This window comes from Danio rerio, chromosome 2 (genome assembly GCF_049306965.1).
Source record: "Danio rerio strain Tuebingen ecotype United States chromosome 2, GRCz12tu, whole genome shotgun sequence".
Classification (NCBI taxonomy): domain Eukaryota; kingdom Metazoa; phylum Chordata; class Actinopteri; order Cypriniformes; family Danionidae; genus Danio; species Danio rerio.
In genome coordinates, this window is record NC_133177.1 from 55,678,091 (window position 1) to 55,695,322 (window position 17,232).

Consider the following 17,232-nt stretch of genomic DNA (forward strand, 5'->3'; position numbering starts at 1 on the left):
TGTGAATACGACAGACTGGAAACGCAAGCTCGTGCGACTAGTTTTGCAGTTTGCTGTGTTGGAAAGTAGGGATGTCCCGATCAGGTTTTTTTGCTCTCAAGTCCGAGTTTGGGTCATTTGATTTAGAGTATCTACGGATACCGAAACCCGATCCGATACTTCTATAATATATTAAAAAAAAGAAACAAAGCAAAAGAGCAAAGAAACGGATCCAGGATGTTCCTTATTTTGAATCTTATGCACCTTGTTTTAATGTTCAACAACTCTGTTACCCCGCAAGCACACAACATCATAAGACGTTAATAATAGGTTAGATTTAGGTCAGGACGTCAGGTAACCAAAATTCAATGTCTAGCCAGCCTTTAAGGACGTTATTTTAACTTTTTTTTTTTTTGAGCATATATATATATATATATATATATATATTATACAATTTCAGTCAACAATATAAAAAATGCTCAAATATTTTTGTGTAAATATACATATAAAACAAAGCAGAAAAGACAAACAATGTGGAAGTAGAATACAATTTTGTAGCAAGAAGTACAATAAGTTTATATATTAAAAAAAAAAAGAAAGAAAATACGTGTTTATACAGATACTGATTGGAAGAAGTCTATGAAGGGTTGCCAAATATTATAAAAACCTGAGAGATTGTCCTTCAACAGATATCTAATTCTTTCTAGATGTAAAGTATTGGAGAGATCTCAAAGCCAAATCCTTTCCATGACATCTAAAGTTATTATTTTTTTTGCAGTAATTAGAGTATGAAATGAACCGCTGTTGGGCTGAGGTAAATTTTCTAAATAACTCTGATGTGCCAAGAATAATCAACAATGATTCAGGTAACAGTGCAGTCTTAAAAATTCTTGACAATACATTAAATACATCAGACCAGTAGCTTGTGACCTTCGGGCAAGAAAAAAAAGCATGGAAAAGTGTTGCATTGAGGGACTGACATTTATCACAGTTGGATAAAGTGTTTGGGAAAATGTTGTGGATCTTTACTTTTGAAAAGTGAAGCCTATGTATAATTTTGAATTGTATAAGACAATGTCTCGTATTATTGGAGCAGGAATGTATGTGTTCCTAAGATTCTTCCTAGATGTCATCAGGAATATGGGTGCCCATGTCCTTCTCCCAGCTATCCTTATATTTATTGGATGAGGGGGGGGGGGGGGGGTATTGTTTGTAATTTGTTATATATATATTAGAGATAAATTTATTTTTATAGGGGGATATAGTGCAACATTCATCAAGCATAGATTGTAGTTGTATATCGAAATCTGGCATGAATTTTCGAATGTAATCTCTAACCTGTAGATATCTAAAGAAATTATTGTTATGTAATTTGAACTTTGTTTGCAATTGTGCAGAGGAAGCAAATTAACCCTCAATATACAGTTCACGGTTACAACATAATCCTAATTTCCTCCAATTAGTAAACATCAGATCTAAATTAAAAGGGGGAAAGGATGGATTTTTAACAATTGGTAAAGAAAGAGGTAACGTCTTGTGGGTAAAGTGTGATTTAATTTGTTTCCATTTACGAAACAAATTATGTATGATTGGGTTTTGAATGTCCTTTGTTTTGTCAAGTGGTAAAGGTGAAAGTACTTGGGCTGCAGGTAAATATGGATCACAGTCTACCATTTCAATAGCTAACCAAATGGGGAGAGTGTTAGAGGGGATGTTAAAGGAGTTAATATTTTTAAAAGCACACGCCTAATAATACATCATGAAATTTGGGAGGGATAGACCTCCGTTCATTTTAGATGTTATTTTAACTTTCAATAACGATGTTAATATTTAGTTAATTTTGAGCATTGGACATTGACATTGGGTTCTGACGTCAACCCGATTTTAATTTCCAAACAAAATCCAATGTCCTCATGACATTGGGATATAACGTCAATATGACGTAATGTTGACGTCCTGTGCCTGCAGGCTTAATAAACAGGGCATTTCTGTAGGTAGCTTGAACAATTAAGTAATAAATAACATACATTTTAACTTTTGGACTTTAATGCAACAGTAAATATAAAAATCTAATATAAAACAAACAGCACCTCAACTTGAAAATCCCAGGCAGGCAATCCCAAGTTTATCTATCTCACAGTTTCTATGGCAATTGTCTAAAACTGCGTGATCACGTGATGGGATCTGGACATCTCTATTGGAAGGTTCAAGCTTTGTTGAACTCTGACCTGCAAAATCACATCACGCAACTACGTGAGACCAATCAAAAATTAAAACATGACCTCCTGCCTCTTCGCAGCGCCATGCTACAGAATTTAGCAGAATTTTCAATAATGACATCAAATTACGTTGATTTTTGGTTGATTGTAGGTTGTGTTGGAAAATGACCAAAATTCAAAATCTGATACAGTAAATGTCATAGTGGTAACGTCCACACAACGTCAAGGTGTAACATGATTAGACTTTGGTATTTGGTTGAATTTAGGTTTGACGTCAAACATTGATGTCGGTCTGATGTTGGGTTCTGAGGTCCTCATGACGTTGGGGTATAACGTCAATATGACGTCATGTGCCTTTAGGCTTAGCAAACAGTACATTTCTGTAGGTAGCTTGAACAATCAAGTAATAAATAACCTAAATTTTAACTTTTGGACTTCAGTGCAATAGTCAATAAAAAAAAATCTGATATAAAACAAATAGCACCTCAACTTAACCTCAACCTCAGATACCAGGCAGGCAATCCCAAGTTGACATATCTCACAGTTTCTATGGCAAAAACTGTGTGATCAGGTTCGATTTCCGATCACGTGATCGGATCTGGAAATCCTTATTAAGGATCAAGCTTGGTGAACTCCTGCGAAATCACATCACGTGACTGTGTGAGACCAATCAAAGATCAAAACATGACCTCCCGCCTCTTCACTGCGCCGTGCTACAGAATTTTGCATGCTCAATCTAGTGTGACCGCGGCATAACCGGAAACTCGCAATTCTGACTATATAACTTGCAATTGCGGCTTTATTTCTCAGAATTCTGATTTCATAACTGGGAATTCAGACTTTTCATGTAGAAATTGCAACTCTTTTCCTCAGAATTCTGACATTATTTCTTGCAATTAAAAAAATAACTGTTTCTCTAATCTGTGTGGTTTTCTCTCCTGCAGATCATATCTGGCGAAGCTTACCTGGTCTACACCAAGCGTCTTTACTCAAACTCAGACTTCAACCAGTACGCTGCAGCGCTCTATAAAGTGGTCGGGACGTTTCTGTTCGGGGCGTGTGTGAGTCAGTCTCTCACCGATATGGCCAAGTACACCATCGGACGCCTGCGGCCAAACTTCATGTCGGTTTGTGCTCCAGCGGTGTGTGAAGGCTACATGCTGGAGATAAACTGCACTGGAAATGCTCGAAACGTGACTGAGTCCAGGTACACACACACACACACACGGGGCAGGAAGAATGGTGTCACAGGTCCTACACTGATGACCTCACTTCCTGGACTCATTGATATGCGTCACCTGTTGTTGTGCTTCCTGTTTGTCCAGTATCGGTTGTGCTTTCTTAGGCTTTGACCTTTGCGGTTCGAAGGTCTTATTTGTGTTTTGAAATGTCATTTGTTTTCAGGAGTATTTATAGTTTTGATGATACGTGAACTAGGATGTGTGAACTGTGGTCGTGGCACTTTTTACATTGTTTTGTTTTTGATTGTTAGGAAAATACAGTTTGAGGAGTGACCTGCCATTTATGGGAATTTTTTATGGGAAAATCAAAATAGGACTTTAAATGTGGTGGTAATATTATTATTATTATTTTTATTATTATTATTATCTTCATTATTAGGGACCGAGCACCGAAACGGTGCGTAGGCCCTATTGGAATTGCTCCGTTTTTTATTAGGGACCGAGCACCGAAACGGTGCGTAGGCCCTATTGGAATTGCTCCGTTTATTATTATTATTATTATTATTATTATTATTATTATTATTATTCTTCTCTCCAATGAATCGCGATTTAGAGGGGCTAAACATGCCCGAAAACTCACGCAACTTTGCACACGCCTCAGAAGTGGCGAAAATTTACGTTTATTATGGGTCTCGGAAGTGGGTGTGGCAAAATGACTCGACAGCGCCACCTAGAAAAATTAAACGGACGAGCCCCCGATCTACGAATCACGCACATGCACGAAAATTGGTACACACCTCAAACATGCCAAAACATACGAAAAAGTCTCTTGGAGCCATATCTCAAACCCAACAGGAAGTCGGATATTTTTGACTTCCTGCGGCGAAAAAGTGGCGTTTTTGCCATTTCCAGGCCTTGTACTTTAACGAACTCCTCCTAGGGATTTTATCCGATCGACACCAAAATTGGCATTTGTCATCTAAAGGCCTTGGCGATGTTAAATTGCGAAGCTTTAGAGTTTTCGTCGATGGGCGTGTACGTGGCGGCCTCGCAAAGTTTGACGTTTCGCCACAAAACAGGAAGACGTTTTAACTCAGGCATGCATCATCCGATCTGCCTCAAATTTCACACGTTTAATAACAGTCCTGACCTGAACACGTTTACATGCCAATATCCAGATACAGTTACAGCGCCACCTGCTGGCCACAGGAAATGACATGTTTTTACAGAGTAACAAACTCCTCCCACAAATTTTATCGCATCAGCACCAAAATTGGGTAGTGTTATCTAAAAGCTCTAGCGATGATATATTGTGAAGATCTAGAGTTTTCGGAGAGGGGCGTGTCCGTGGCGGCATGACAAACCTCACTGCTTCGCCATGGAACAGGAAGGCTTTATAACTCAACCACACAAAGTCCGATCAGCCTGAAACTTCATATAGTGGATAAAAGTCCTCCCCTGATCACATCCACATAACAATATTGAAGTGGGCGTGGCAAAATGACTCGACAGCGCCACCTATAAAAATTAAACGGACGAGCCCCTGATCTACGAATCACGCACATGCACGAAAATTGGCACACACCTCAAACACGCCAAAACATACGAAAAAGTCTCTTGGAGTCATATCTCAAACCCAACAGGAAGTCGGATATTTTTAACTTCCTGCTGCAAAAAAGTGGCATTTTTGCCATTTCCAGGCGTTGTATCTTAACGAACTCCTCCTAGGGATTTTATCCGATCAACACCAAAATTGGGTTTTGTCATCTAAAGGCCTTGGCGATGTTAAATTGCGAAGCTTTAGAGTTTTCGTTGATGGGCGTGTCCGTGGCGGCTTCGCAAACCTTGACGATTCGCCACAAAACCGGAAGTCATTACAATGACTTATAACCACACAATGTCCGATCTGCCTGAAACTTCACATGGTTGATAAAATTCCTCTCTTGAACACATCCACATAACAATATTGAGTCAGTCATAGCGCCACCTGCTGGCAGAAGGTAGTTTGGCTCATAACTTAGCCACAAAATGTCTGACCTGCCTGAAACTTCACATGGTTGATTAAATTCTTCTACTGAAGGCATCTACATGCCAATCTTGAGTCACAGTTATAGCGCCACCTGCTGGCAGAAGGTAGTTTGCATTATAACTCAACCACACAATATCCAATCAGCCTGAAACTTCACATGGTTGATCAAAGTACTCTCCCGTGCACATCTACATAATTATATTGAGTCTCTCATAGCGCCACCTGCTGGCAGAAGGTAGTTTGGCTTATAACTCAGCCACACAATGTCTGATCTGCCTGAAACTTTACAAGGTTGATTAAATTCCTCTCCTGAAGACATCTACATGCCAATATGGAGTCACAGTCATAGCGCCACCTGCTGGCAACAGGAAATTAAATATAACTCAGCCGAACAATGTCCGTACTGGCTGAAAATTCACATGGTGGATAAGATTCCTCTACTGAAGGCATCTACATGCCAATCTTGAGTCACAGTCACAGCGCCACCTGGTGACAGGAAGAAGTTTGACATAAATTTGTAATTTTCTCGGGTTCTTTATATACATCGGCTTAAATTAATATTGTTCGCTGTTCTCTGTCATCCTGAGGCCACCAGGCGGCGGTGAGCCCGGGTGCGAGGTCCCTATCATCGCTGCTTGCAGCTTTAATTATTATTATTATTATTATTATTATTCCGCCCCCTATCGGGGCACTTTTGAGGGTCTAAACATGCCCGAAAACTCATGAAAATTTGCACACACACCAAACGCGGTGTAAATAGCAGGTTGATATGGGTCTCGGAAGTGGGCGTGGCAAAATGACTCGACAGCGCCACCTAGAAAAATTAAACGGACGAGCCCCCGATACACGAATCACGCACATGCACAAAAATTGGCACACACCTCAAACATGCCAAACCATACGAAAAAGTCTCTTGGAGCCATATCTCAAACCCAACAGGAAGTCGGATATTTTTAACTTCCTGCGGCGAAAAAGTGGCGTTTTTGCCATTTCCAGGCGTTGTATTTTAACGAACTCCTCCTAGAGATTTTATCCGATCAACACCAAAATTGGGTTTTGTCATCTAAAGGCCTTGGCGATGTTAAATTGCGAAGCTTTAGAGTTTTCGTCGATGGGCGTGTCTGTGGCGCCCTTGCAAACTTTGATGATTCGCCACAAAACAGGAAGTCGTTATAACTCAGGCATGCATTATCCGATCTGCCTCAAAATTCACACGCTTGATAAGCATCCTGACCTGAACACGTTTACATGCCAATATCCAGATATAAATATAGCGCCACCTGCTGGCCACAGGAAATGACATGATTTACGGAGTAATAAACTCCTCCCACAAATTTTTTTGTATCAACACCAAAATTGGGTAGTGTTATCTGAAAGCTCTAGCGATAATATATTGTGAAGATCTAGAGTTTTCGCAGAGGGGCGTGTCCGTGGCGGTATGACAAACCTCAACGCTTCGCCATGGAACAGGAAGTCCTTATAACTCAACCACACAATGTCCGATCTGCCTGAAACTTCACATGGTTGATAAACGTCATCTCTTGAACACATCCACATAACAATATTGAAGTGGGCGTGGCAAAATGACTCGACAGCGCCACCTAGAATAATTAAATGGACGAGCCCCTGAGCTACGAATCACGCACATGCACGAAAATTGGCAAACACCTTAAACATGCCAAAACATACGAAAAAGTCTCTTGGAGCCATATCTCAAACCCAACAGGAAGTCGGATATTTTTGACTTCCTGCCGCGAAAAAGTGGCATTTTTGCCATTTCCAGGCGTTGTATTTTAACGAACTCCTCCTAGGGATTTTATCCGATCGACACCAAAATTGGGTTTTGTCATCTAAAGGCCTTGGCGATGTTAAATTGCGAAGCTTTAGAGTTTTCGTCGATGGGCGTGTCCGTGGCGGCCTCGCAAACTTTGACGATTCGCCACAAAACAGGAAGTCGTCATAACTCAGGCATGCATTACCCGATCTGCCTCAAAATTCACACGTTTGATAAGTGTCCTGACCTGAACACGTTTACATGCCAATATCCAGATACAGAAATAGCGCCACCTACTGGCCACAGGAAATGACATGTTTTACACTGTAACAAACTCCTCCCACAAATTTTTTCGTATCAGCACCAAATTTGAGTGGTGTCATCTGAAAGCTCTATCGGTGATATATTGTTAAGATCTAGAGTTTTTGCAGAGGGGCGTGTCCGTGGCGGCATGACAAACCTCAACGCTTCGCCGTGGAACAGGAAGTCCTTATAACTCAACCACACAAAGTCAGATCAGCCTGAAACTTCACATGGCTCATAAAAGTCCTCTTCTGAACACATCCCCAAAACAGTATAGAGTCAGTCATAACGCCACCTGCTGGCAGAAGGTAGATAGGCTTATAACTCAGCCAAACAACATCCGATCTGCCTGAAACTTCACATGGTTGATTAAACTCCATTACTGAAGGCATCTACATGCCAATCTTAAGTCACAGTTATAGCGCCACCTGCTGGCAGATGGTAGTTTGCATTATAACTCAACCACACAAAGTCCGATCTGCCTGAAAGTTCACATGGTTGATAAAAGTCCTCTCCTGAACACATCTACATAACAACATTGAGTCTGTCATAGCGCCACCTGCTGACAAAAGGCAGTTTGGCTTATAACTCAGCTAAACAATGTTCGATCTGCCTGAAACTTCACATGGTTGATAAGATTCCTCTCCTGGTGACATCTACATGCCAATCTTGAGTCACAGTCATAGCGCCACCTGCTGAGAGGAGGAAGTTTGGCTTAAATTTGTGATTTTCTCAGATTTTTTAAATATATCGGCTTAAATTATTACTGTTCGCTGTTCTCTGTCATCCTGAGGCCACCGGGCGGCGGTGAGCCCGGGTGCGAGGTCCCTATCATCGCTGCTTGCAGCTTTAATTATTGTTGTTATTTATAATGCTTTAAAAAAATGGTATATTGTGAAATAGTTTTTTTTTTCCTTTTTTTAAATTTGAAGTTTTACATTTTAAATACAGTATTGCCACACAGTTTATTTTTTCCAATAAGGTGTTTTGTAATATTTTAATCCTTTATATTTATATCCTATATATATTCTTATTATATCCTGTATATCCTTAATATATTAATTATTTTTCATATGTAAAGATATTTGCGTATTGCTCTACATCTTGTGTGTATTAAGCAGTGTGTAAGCGAGGCGCACTCTGCCCCGGACTTTAGGCCGGCTTTGTTCTGGTCTAAAGAAAAGACTATTACAGTTTCTCAAAATAGCAACGTGCCAAAACACGCCTGCTTTTTTAGACTAGAACGCCTATGGGTACACATATGAGCGCAAATGCATTTGCTATTTAAACAGCGTGGCGCAATATGTCAAAACGACTCTTGCGCCGAGCTGAGAGTAGCAAACAACAGTTGTGTCGCGTCTTGCGCCACATTGCGCCGGGTGTATGATAGGGTCCTTAGACCATTTCTCTTCATCCTTAAAATAGTAAAAGTGGATTCGGAAACGCCTTTTAATGCTTAATGCTTTTTAAAATAGAGCCCTTAGTATTGATATTATTAGCAAAAAATATAACCAATTTTGAAAAATGTAAAATAAAATTCAAAATGTTAATTTACCAACAGATATAAAAAGTTTAAATAATTGTAATTTCGAAAAATATCATTCATTCATTCTTTTTTTTTGTCGGCTTAGTCCCTTTATTAATCTTAGGTCGCCACAGCGGAATGAACCGCCAACTTATCCAGCAAGTTTTTACGCAGCGGATGCCCTTCCAGCCGCAACCCATCTCTGGGAAACATCCACACACACACACACACACACACACACACTCATACATTACGGACAATTTAGCCTACCCAATTCACCTGTACCGCATGTCTTTGGACTGTGGGTGAAACCGGAGCACCCGGAGGAAACCCACGTGAAGGCAGGGAGAACATGCAAACTCCACACAGAAACGCCAACTGAGCCAAGGTTCGACCCAGCGATCTTCTTGCTGTGAGGCGAACCTACTGCGCCACTGCCTTGCCATTTCGAAAAATATATATTTAAGTTTTGGATCACAGTATTGTCACACGGTATTGCTAGTATTGACAAAACCTAAAACTGTTACATTATGAACAATTTGAATAAAAATAAATAGTTAACATAATTGTAATATTTTTTTTTTTTTTAGTTTTTAAATTAAATTTTGAGTTTTATGTATTAAGCTGTATTGACGCACAATATTGACACAAAATAATAATTAATAACAAAACCTAAAAGTGTTACATTTGAAAAAAATAAATAAATTAAATAATAATAACTTCACCAATATCACCACTAAACCCAGAAGCTGAAATTAGCTGACAAAAGCTGCAAATTATCCAGTTTTTCCAGGTGCTAACATTGTTTTAACTGATGCTCAACACGCACTAATCCGTTAACATCTCAAAAAAAGTACTCAAGGGTTTCGTGAACCATTAACAAAACTAAAACTGTTACATTTCGAAAAACTTAAAAATAAAGTCAATTTTACTACTAACAGAAATCAATTCTAAAATGACTCAAATTAAAACTGAAATACAAATGAGAGTAAACTGAATAAACAAACTGACACAAACAAAAAAAAGTCAAGTATTTCCCATAAAGGACATAATGAGCCATAACTGTGTTGTTGTGAAGTGTGAGAATGATCTCTCTCTCTCTCTCTCTCTCTCTCTCTCTCTCTCTCTGTTGTCCTGTAGGTTGTCCTTCTACTCGGGTCACTCCTCATTCGGGATGTACTGCATGTTGTTTCTGGCGGTGAGTTTTCACACTTCTCTTCCTCTCCTGCAATCATGCTGACACAGAGAGCAGTGCAGAGAGATAAAGAAATCACAGGAAACGCGACCGAGACCATAAACTACAGCCAAACACATTCCCAGAGTGCCCAGCTTTAAATCAAGAGCTGCACGAGTCTGAGAGTCAAAACAGAGTTGTGATGTTTGTTTTAAAATCGATTTTAAAAAAGCTTGAATGACTTTTTAATTCAGATATTACTGATCTACATTTTTGAGCAAATCTCTTGAACAAATAATTTAACGAGTCACCAAAGAAGACTTCACTAATTCAATTTAATATCTAGGGTTGAATCATCTTTTTTGAACAAATATCTTGAATAAAAAGATTTAGTGATTTATTTGTTTAAAAAAAAAAATCAATTGTTTTGTTACTGGATGAATCAAAGTGTTTAATGCATCTCTTGAATGAATATGTCAATGGACCACTAATATAGACTTTTACCTAATGAACCTAGACCCTGAACAAATTAGATTAATGATCAATTTGCCCTAAAAGTACAGCTTATTTATTATTTACTCTCACTCATGTCTTCTCAAAACCCACATGACATTTCCTTCTCTCACTGTAAGTGATCCACAGAAGAAAGGAAGTCATAAGGGTTCTGGCCAACATGCGGGGTCTTTAATAAACTCTCCAGTTTCACTCATGTTCAGACGTGTCAGTAGTCAAGAAGTGAGTCTTATTCTCATTAGGTGCTTTCCCATAACAGACAGTGGCATATAACTCATTTCCTCCTATTTAATGTTAAAGGTCTTTGAATTGTGCATTTTTAGTTGCTGTTTGAAGTAATCCAAACTGAAATTAGGAGAGGGACGGCATTGTGTAGCTCCTCGCCTTTTAAAAAAAACAGCCAATAGCGTTTGGTTTTATCACAGCTCTGCCAGTGAGAATCAAGCGCATCAAATTATAAAGCAAATAAGAAGAAGGGGGCGGGGCATGTCAGATACTAGAGAGCATCTGATTGGTCAGAAGATTTGATGAGAAACTGAAGTATGAGGTGACATCAAAAAAATCATTTAAGAGGAAGTGACGAACTGCAAGATTTAGATCGGTTTTACATTTTCTTAACGTGAATTTTGTCACGGTTTTAAAGCACACTAGTTAATATAATTAGCTAGCTAATTAATACAGTTACACTAGTTATTTTGATTTTATCTACACAGGATTTTTAAAGTCCACATGAACTGGAAACTGCAACCTTTTTTTTCCATATTGTGACAGTTCCAAGAGAAACAAAATATTAAATGAGCAAACAGTGGGTGTGGCTTGTTTTTCTACTGCGAGCTGATTGGATGTAGTAAATAGGGGTGTTAAAATTAATCATTTTTTCGGTGCACCGTGATGCAGACACAGACAATTCGGTATCGGTTCAGTAGTAATTATAACCGGTTATTACTGACGTCATTTTCCTCATATGCGCTCTGTCGCGAGGAAGGCGATCGCGAGTATTTACAACACTCTAACAACTTAAAACTCATAAACTGTGCACAATTTCACTGTGTGTGTTTGCTGGATCAGTCTTTCACTGACATATACAACAAAAGCCCCTATTTCACTGAGATCGAGAGAATAAAAGTACTCCATTTCTCTCTCACACACACACAGTGGCCCATTTGACCTGCTGGCGTGGCTTTTCTTCTCCTCTCAGCTGTTTTACAGAGTTACTTCTGGATAAAGAAACGAGCGCGTGTCTGCAGAGTTTTCTCCACTGTGTCTATCATACATCAGCTGTGATCGCCGCTGCTGCCTGCCGCTTATCACTCATCTGTGAAGAGCGCAGCGCGCAAGAGCTAATCGCAACCGTTTTTGTTGAGGGTGTGACCAATCAAAGAGGTGTAAGAGAACTAGACAAGGATAAGAGAGTGAGCTGGATATTTATATTTGTTTATATTATTTGCTAAATGCTCGTTTTGTTTAAAGTTACAGTTTGTATATCTGACTGTTTGTATTAAATGACAAAATTGTATTACAAGTAATATATAAATATAAATATATTCATACATTTTAATACAAGAACTGCTGCTGTGAAGAAAATATAAAACTGGGTATGAAAAGCATCGTCAATGCACCGTGATGCACCGAAATATCGAATTGAACCGAATCGATGGCATGATAATCGTAACCGAACCGTGAGACCAGTGTAGGTTCACAGCTCTAGTAGTAAAGTAGGCATTTCATTCAGAATGATCTGTAAAAAAGTGTTTGGGGAGACTTAATACAACCTAACAGACTCCTGCTCCCGCTCACCATTTCTGTTTGTTGTCAAAACTGACAGCTGGAGGGGCGTGGTTAAGTGTGTTAGCCCCGCCCAATACCTCAGACAGACATAATCTGAGGATTTAACTAAAGTCTACAAGCACTTTCTTAATGGCATGCACAGATGAGTTGTTCCCACAAAACTAGCAATGTGAGCTTAAAAAGTCAGTTTGCTTAGTTTTGATTACATTGATACTATTTCCCATATCCCCTGTGAATGTTGTGTCATCTGTGGTTGTTTTGTGCAGCTCTATGTCCAGGCACGTCTGGCATCCAAATGGGCTCGTCTCCTCCGGCCCACAATTCAGTTCTTCTTGGTGGCCTTTGCCATTTATGTGGGATACACACGCGTGTCGGACTACAAACACCACTGGAGTGACGTGGTGGTGGGTCTCCTGCAGGGGGCACTGGTCGCTGTTCTCACGGTGAGACTGTTGCTTACGTTTACTGTAAAAACAAGAGTAGAAAATACGTAAATGAAAGCTTGCTTATAGAAAATAAATGCGGTTGCAAAACTAGTAATTTTGTTTTCATTGTGAAGAAGCAAGAACCATCCTGTTACTTGTTGTTATTGTTATATTTATTGTTTTCTTTTTCAAATATGTATGTTTTCATTCATTTATTCATTTTCCTTCGGCTTAGTCTTTTTAATCATCAGGGGTCACCACAGCGGAATGAACCACCAACTTATCCAGCATATGTTTTATACAGCGGATGCCCTTCCAGCTGCAACCCAGTACTGGAAAACATCTATACTCACTCATTCAAACTCATACACTACGATCAATTTGATTTATTTAATCCACCTATAGCGCATTTGTTTGGACTGGGGGGAAACCAGAGCACCCGGAGGATATATATATATATATATATATATATATATATATATATATATATATATATATATAAACTCACAGTTGAAGTCAGAATTATTAGCCCCCCTGTTTATTTTTTTCCCTAATTTCTGTTTAACGGAGGAAGATTTTTTTTTCAACACATTTCTAAACATAATAGTTTTAGTAACTCATTTCTAATAACTGATTTGTTTTATCTTTGCCCTGATGACAGTAAATAATATTTTACTAGATATTTTTCAAGACACTTCTACACAGCTTAAAGTGACATTTAAAGGCTTAATTATGTTAACTAGGCATGTTAGGATAATAAGTCAAGTTATTGTAATACGATGGTTTGTTCAGTAGACTATCAAAAAAAATTAGCTTAAAGGGGCTTAAATAGTTTTGACTGTAAAATGGCTTGTAAAAATTTTTAAACTTTTTTTATTCTAGCCGAAATAAAATAAATAAGACTTTCTCCAGAAGAAAAAATATTATCAGACATATTGTGAACATTTCCTTGCTCTGTTAAACATAATTTGGGAAATATTTAAAAGAAATGTAAAAAAAAAAAATAAAGGGGGTTTAATTGTTCTGATTTGAAATATCAATTTACATTATTTTTGTCATTAATTTCAATTCTACTGTAAAATTATTGTCTGAGAACACACACAGATCTGATCTGATCATCATCCAGTCTGTCTAGAGTGACATGAAGAAACAGAACAAATTAAATCCAGAAGAATTTTGGCAACAGCTCTAAGATGCTTTAAAAAGCCTACCTGTAAAGCTACCAGAAAAAAATGTCTTAAGTGTTTTAAATGCAAAGTGCGATCAGTTAATATAAGTAAAATGATAAATAAAATCTATTCATGCATTATTTTTGAAACTATCCTCATACATACATCCCTTTACAGCATTTTTACACAAGTGCCTAAAACTTTAAAAGTTCTTTATTGATATTATAGGTGGGCATAGATCATTTTTTAAATTTAGATTAATCTCACTGTAATCTTGGATTTAATCTAGATTATTGTAGATTAAAATGGCTCATTTGAATTCTGCCGAAGGCATTTAGAAAATGTGTGCTACCCAAATAATGACTAAATGTAAGTCTTTGAGATCGGGTTTCTCAAGCCAGGTGGCGCATTAGACCAGGGGCTCATCTCCTGTTTCCAAAATGCATCACAAACTGCTTGAGAAACTGTCCTACTATGATAACTGGTGATGAAAATAAACGATGTTCAATAAGATGTACTTGTGTTTACTAACTGTATATTCAGTTAAACATGAAGGCTTACATAAGCTCCAAACAGCGATTTTTGATTATTTTAATGCGACTAAAGTCATAACTGAACTAAACAGAAATGGAATTAGGACACATGTAGTATGCAGATATTAGTGGCATTACTGAAGTAAACACCACAATCAAACTATCACCCAGCAAGCAACAGCCGTCATTTCACCATCTAGGTGAACTATCAAGCAGATCTAGTCCAGCTATGTGTAACCCAAATTTAGCCCGAATAACCTTAAATTTGGTTGCATGTAGTTTTTTTTTGTTGTTGTTGCAAAATAAAGCTTATGATATGTATGATGCTCTATCATGTAAGCCAAGTCAATAACGTTTAGGTACCTACAAGTAATAGACGTAATTTCACTCTCTCTGTAAAGAGTAGACCCAATCTAGTCCGGCTATGTGTAACCCATCTCTAGGCCCCCAAAAAATTTAATTTGGTTACCTGTCTTTTTTGGCAAAATACTTTGTGATATCCAGGATATTCCATCAAGTACGGAAAGTGAAAAGCATTTACTGTCATGCAGGACTTTCGCCATATTTTTGACAAGATCCACACACGCAGCTGTCAGTAAAGGACCACACACACACACTCACACACACTCACACACACAGAAGTTTTTTCTTTCCAGTTGGTGTGTGTTATTGAATTCCATGACACTCTCACCAGTCCTTACTCCTTATTTGTGTCTAACACCCCCGATTGTCACGGGGGCACGAATGAAATGTTCATGAGTGAATATGAAACTGCCAAACTGCCACCCAAAATTACAGGAAACTCTATCATGAAAGCACTTCACTTAAGCACCTTAATTATATTATTGTCTATTAAGGCAAGTATGTAAGTGTAGGCAGTCGTGTCTTCAAAGTAAGTGAAATATCCAGAGGGGCATCCTGCTGATTTGATTCAGAAGGGCACTGTTTTGTCAGATGGCTCACTGGTCAGGTATACATCCGCTCTAAAAAATTAAGGTGAAAGTCATCATAGCTTGCGTAGAATAGACTCGGCTCCCATCCTCACTTTGAGAATAGGTTAACGGCGACATCTTTTTTATCGCCCGATAAGAGTCTCGCATTAACGCAGCACGTTAACATCGATAACGGCCCACGACTAATATAAATGAATGTAATATAATATCATATTAACAAATTTAAGTTGTATATATACATTTGTCTGTGTGTGTGTGTGTGTGTGTGTGTGTGTGTGTGTGTGTGTGTGTGTGTGTATGACTCATTCTAGAACATTTCAAACAATTTTCCATCATTTTTTCTAAAACTGGAATGAAATGCATCATTCGTTCATTCATTTTTCTTCAGCTTAGTTCTTTATTTATCAGGGGTCGCCACAGCGGAATGAACCATTCCAGCATATGTTTTACACTGCGGATGCCCTTCCAGCCACAATCCAGTACTGGGGCACACCCTTACAAACTCATTCACACACACTCCTACACTATGGCCAATTTAGTTAATCCAATTCACCTGTACCGCATGTCTTTGGATTATGAGGGGACACTGGAGCACCCGGAGGAAACCCACGCCAACACGAGAAGAACATGCAAACTCCACACAGAAATGCCAACTGACCCAGCTGGGACTCGAACCTGCCCCCCTTCTTGCTGTGAGGCGACAGTGCTAACCACTGAGACACTGTGCTGCCTCAAGAATGAAATGCAGCAAATGTATAATTTAAAGTAAACTAAATCCATTAATAATGTAAAGTAACAGTAAAGAAACATTTGATTCTGTTTCCGATTAAACTTATTGTTCACCTTTTGAATCCACTAACAGAATTGACAATCACAAAATAATCAATCTAATCTAATGTAAATCTCTTTCTGTCACAGGTGAGATATATCTCGGACTTCTTCAAGGAGCGTCCTCCTCGCTGCCCGGATGTGGAAAACGCTGAAAACGCAGACGTTGAACGCAAACCCAGCCTTCAGATCGCAGATACGGACAGAAACAACTATTATCCAATCAGCAGGCCTGTATGAGCCAGAACCGCTGTCATGTCTATACACTGGCACTGACGGTGCATCCACTAACACTGAATACCGCATTTTATACTTCTCTACAGACTGCGTTTATACCGCCTTTCGCTTTTCTGCACGCTCATATACAGCAAGTGTGCAGATCACTTAACACCAAATGACACCGTCTTCATTGTATCAGAGCACAAAGACGAACTTCAAGGGGAACTGGACAAACTTAAAACCACCGCTTGACATTTACCAACTTCTGCTGCGGCTTGGGACAGACAGCCAATGAGAAGAGCAGAAGTTTGCGCAGTTTGAAATCCAGGAAAAAGTATGAACGTGGAAGTGATGCCAAAAAAGGTCTTTCTCACATTGTCATTTAGATAGTTTACTATTTTAAATATGTACTGTATATAGTAACACTTTATTTTAACTACCAGTTCCCTCTATTAACTACAGGTTTATTACCTGCTTATTATCAAGATATTGGCTCTTTATTAGTATAAGATATGTTTTATACTGAATACATATACCCAACAACTTCATTACTGACCATTAATAAGCAAAAAATCAGGAGTTAATTGCTTGTTGATAGCAAAACATTTTACCTTATATAT

At 38.6% G+C, this 17,232-nt stretch overlaps 1 protein-coding gene across 1 annotated transcript in view; it reads left to right on the forward strand.

Annotated features, from left to right (window-relative positions):
* Window positions 1-17,232, forward strand: part of plpp2a (phospholipid phosphatase 2a) — a 76,765-nt gene extending 59,533 nt beyond the window's left edge. Inside the window, exons 3-6 of the mRNA XM_687169.11 lie at window positions 3,143-3,405; window positions 10,151-10,208; window positions 12,752-12,928; window positions 16,484-17,232. Of these exons, the coding sequence (XP_692261.7) occupies window positions 3,143-3,405; window positions 10,151-10,208; window positions 12,752-12,928; window positions 16,484-16,633 (648 nt within the window). The 3' untranslated portion in view covers window positions 16,634-17,232. The remainder of the gene's footprint in view (window positions 1-3,142; window positions 3,406-10,150; window positions 10,209-12,751; window positions 12,929-16,483) is intronic.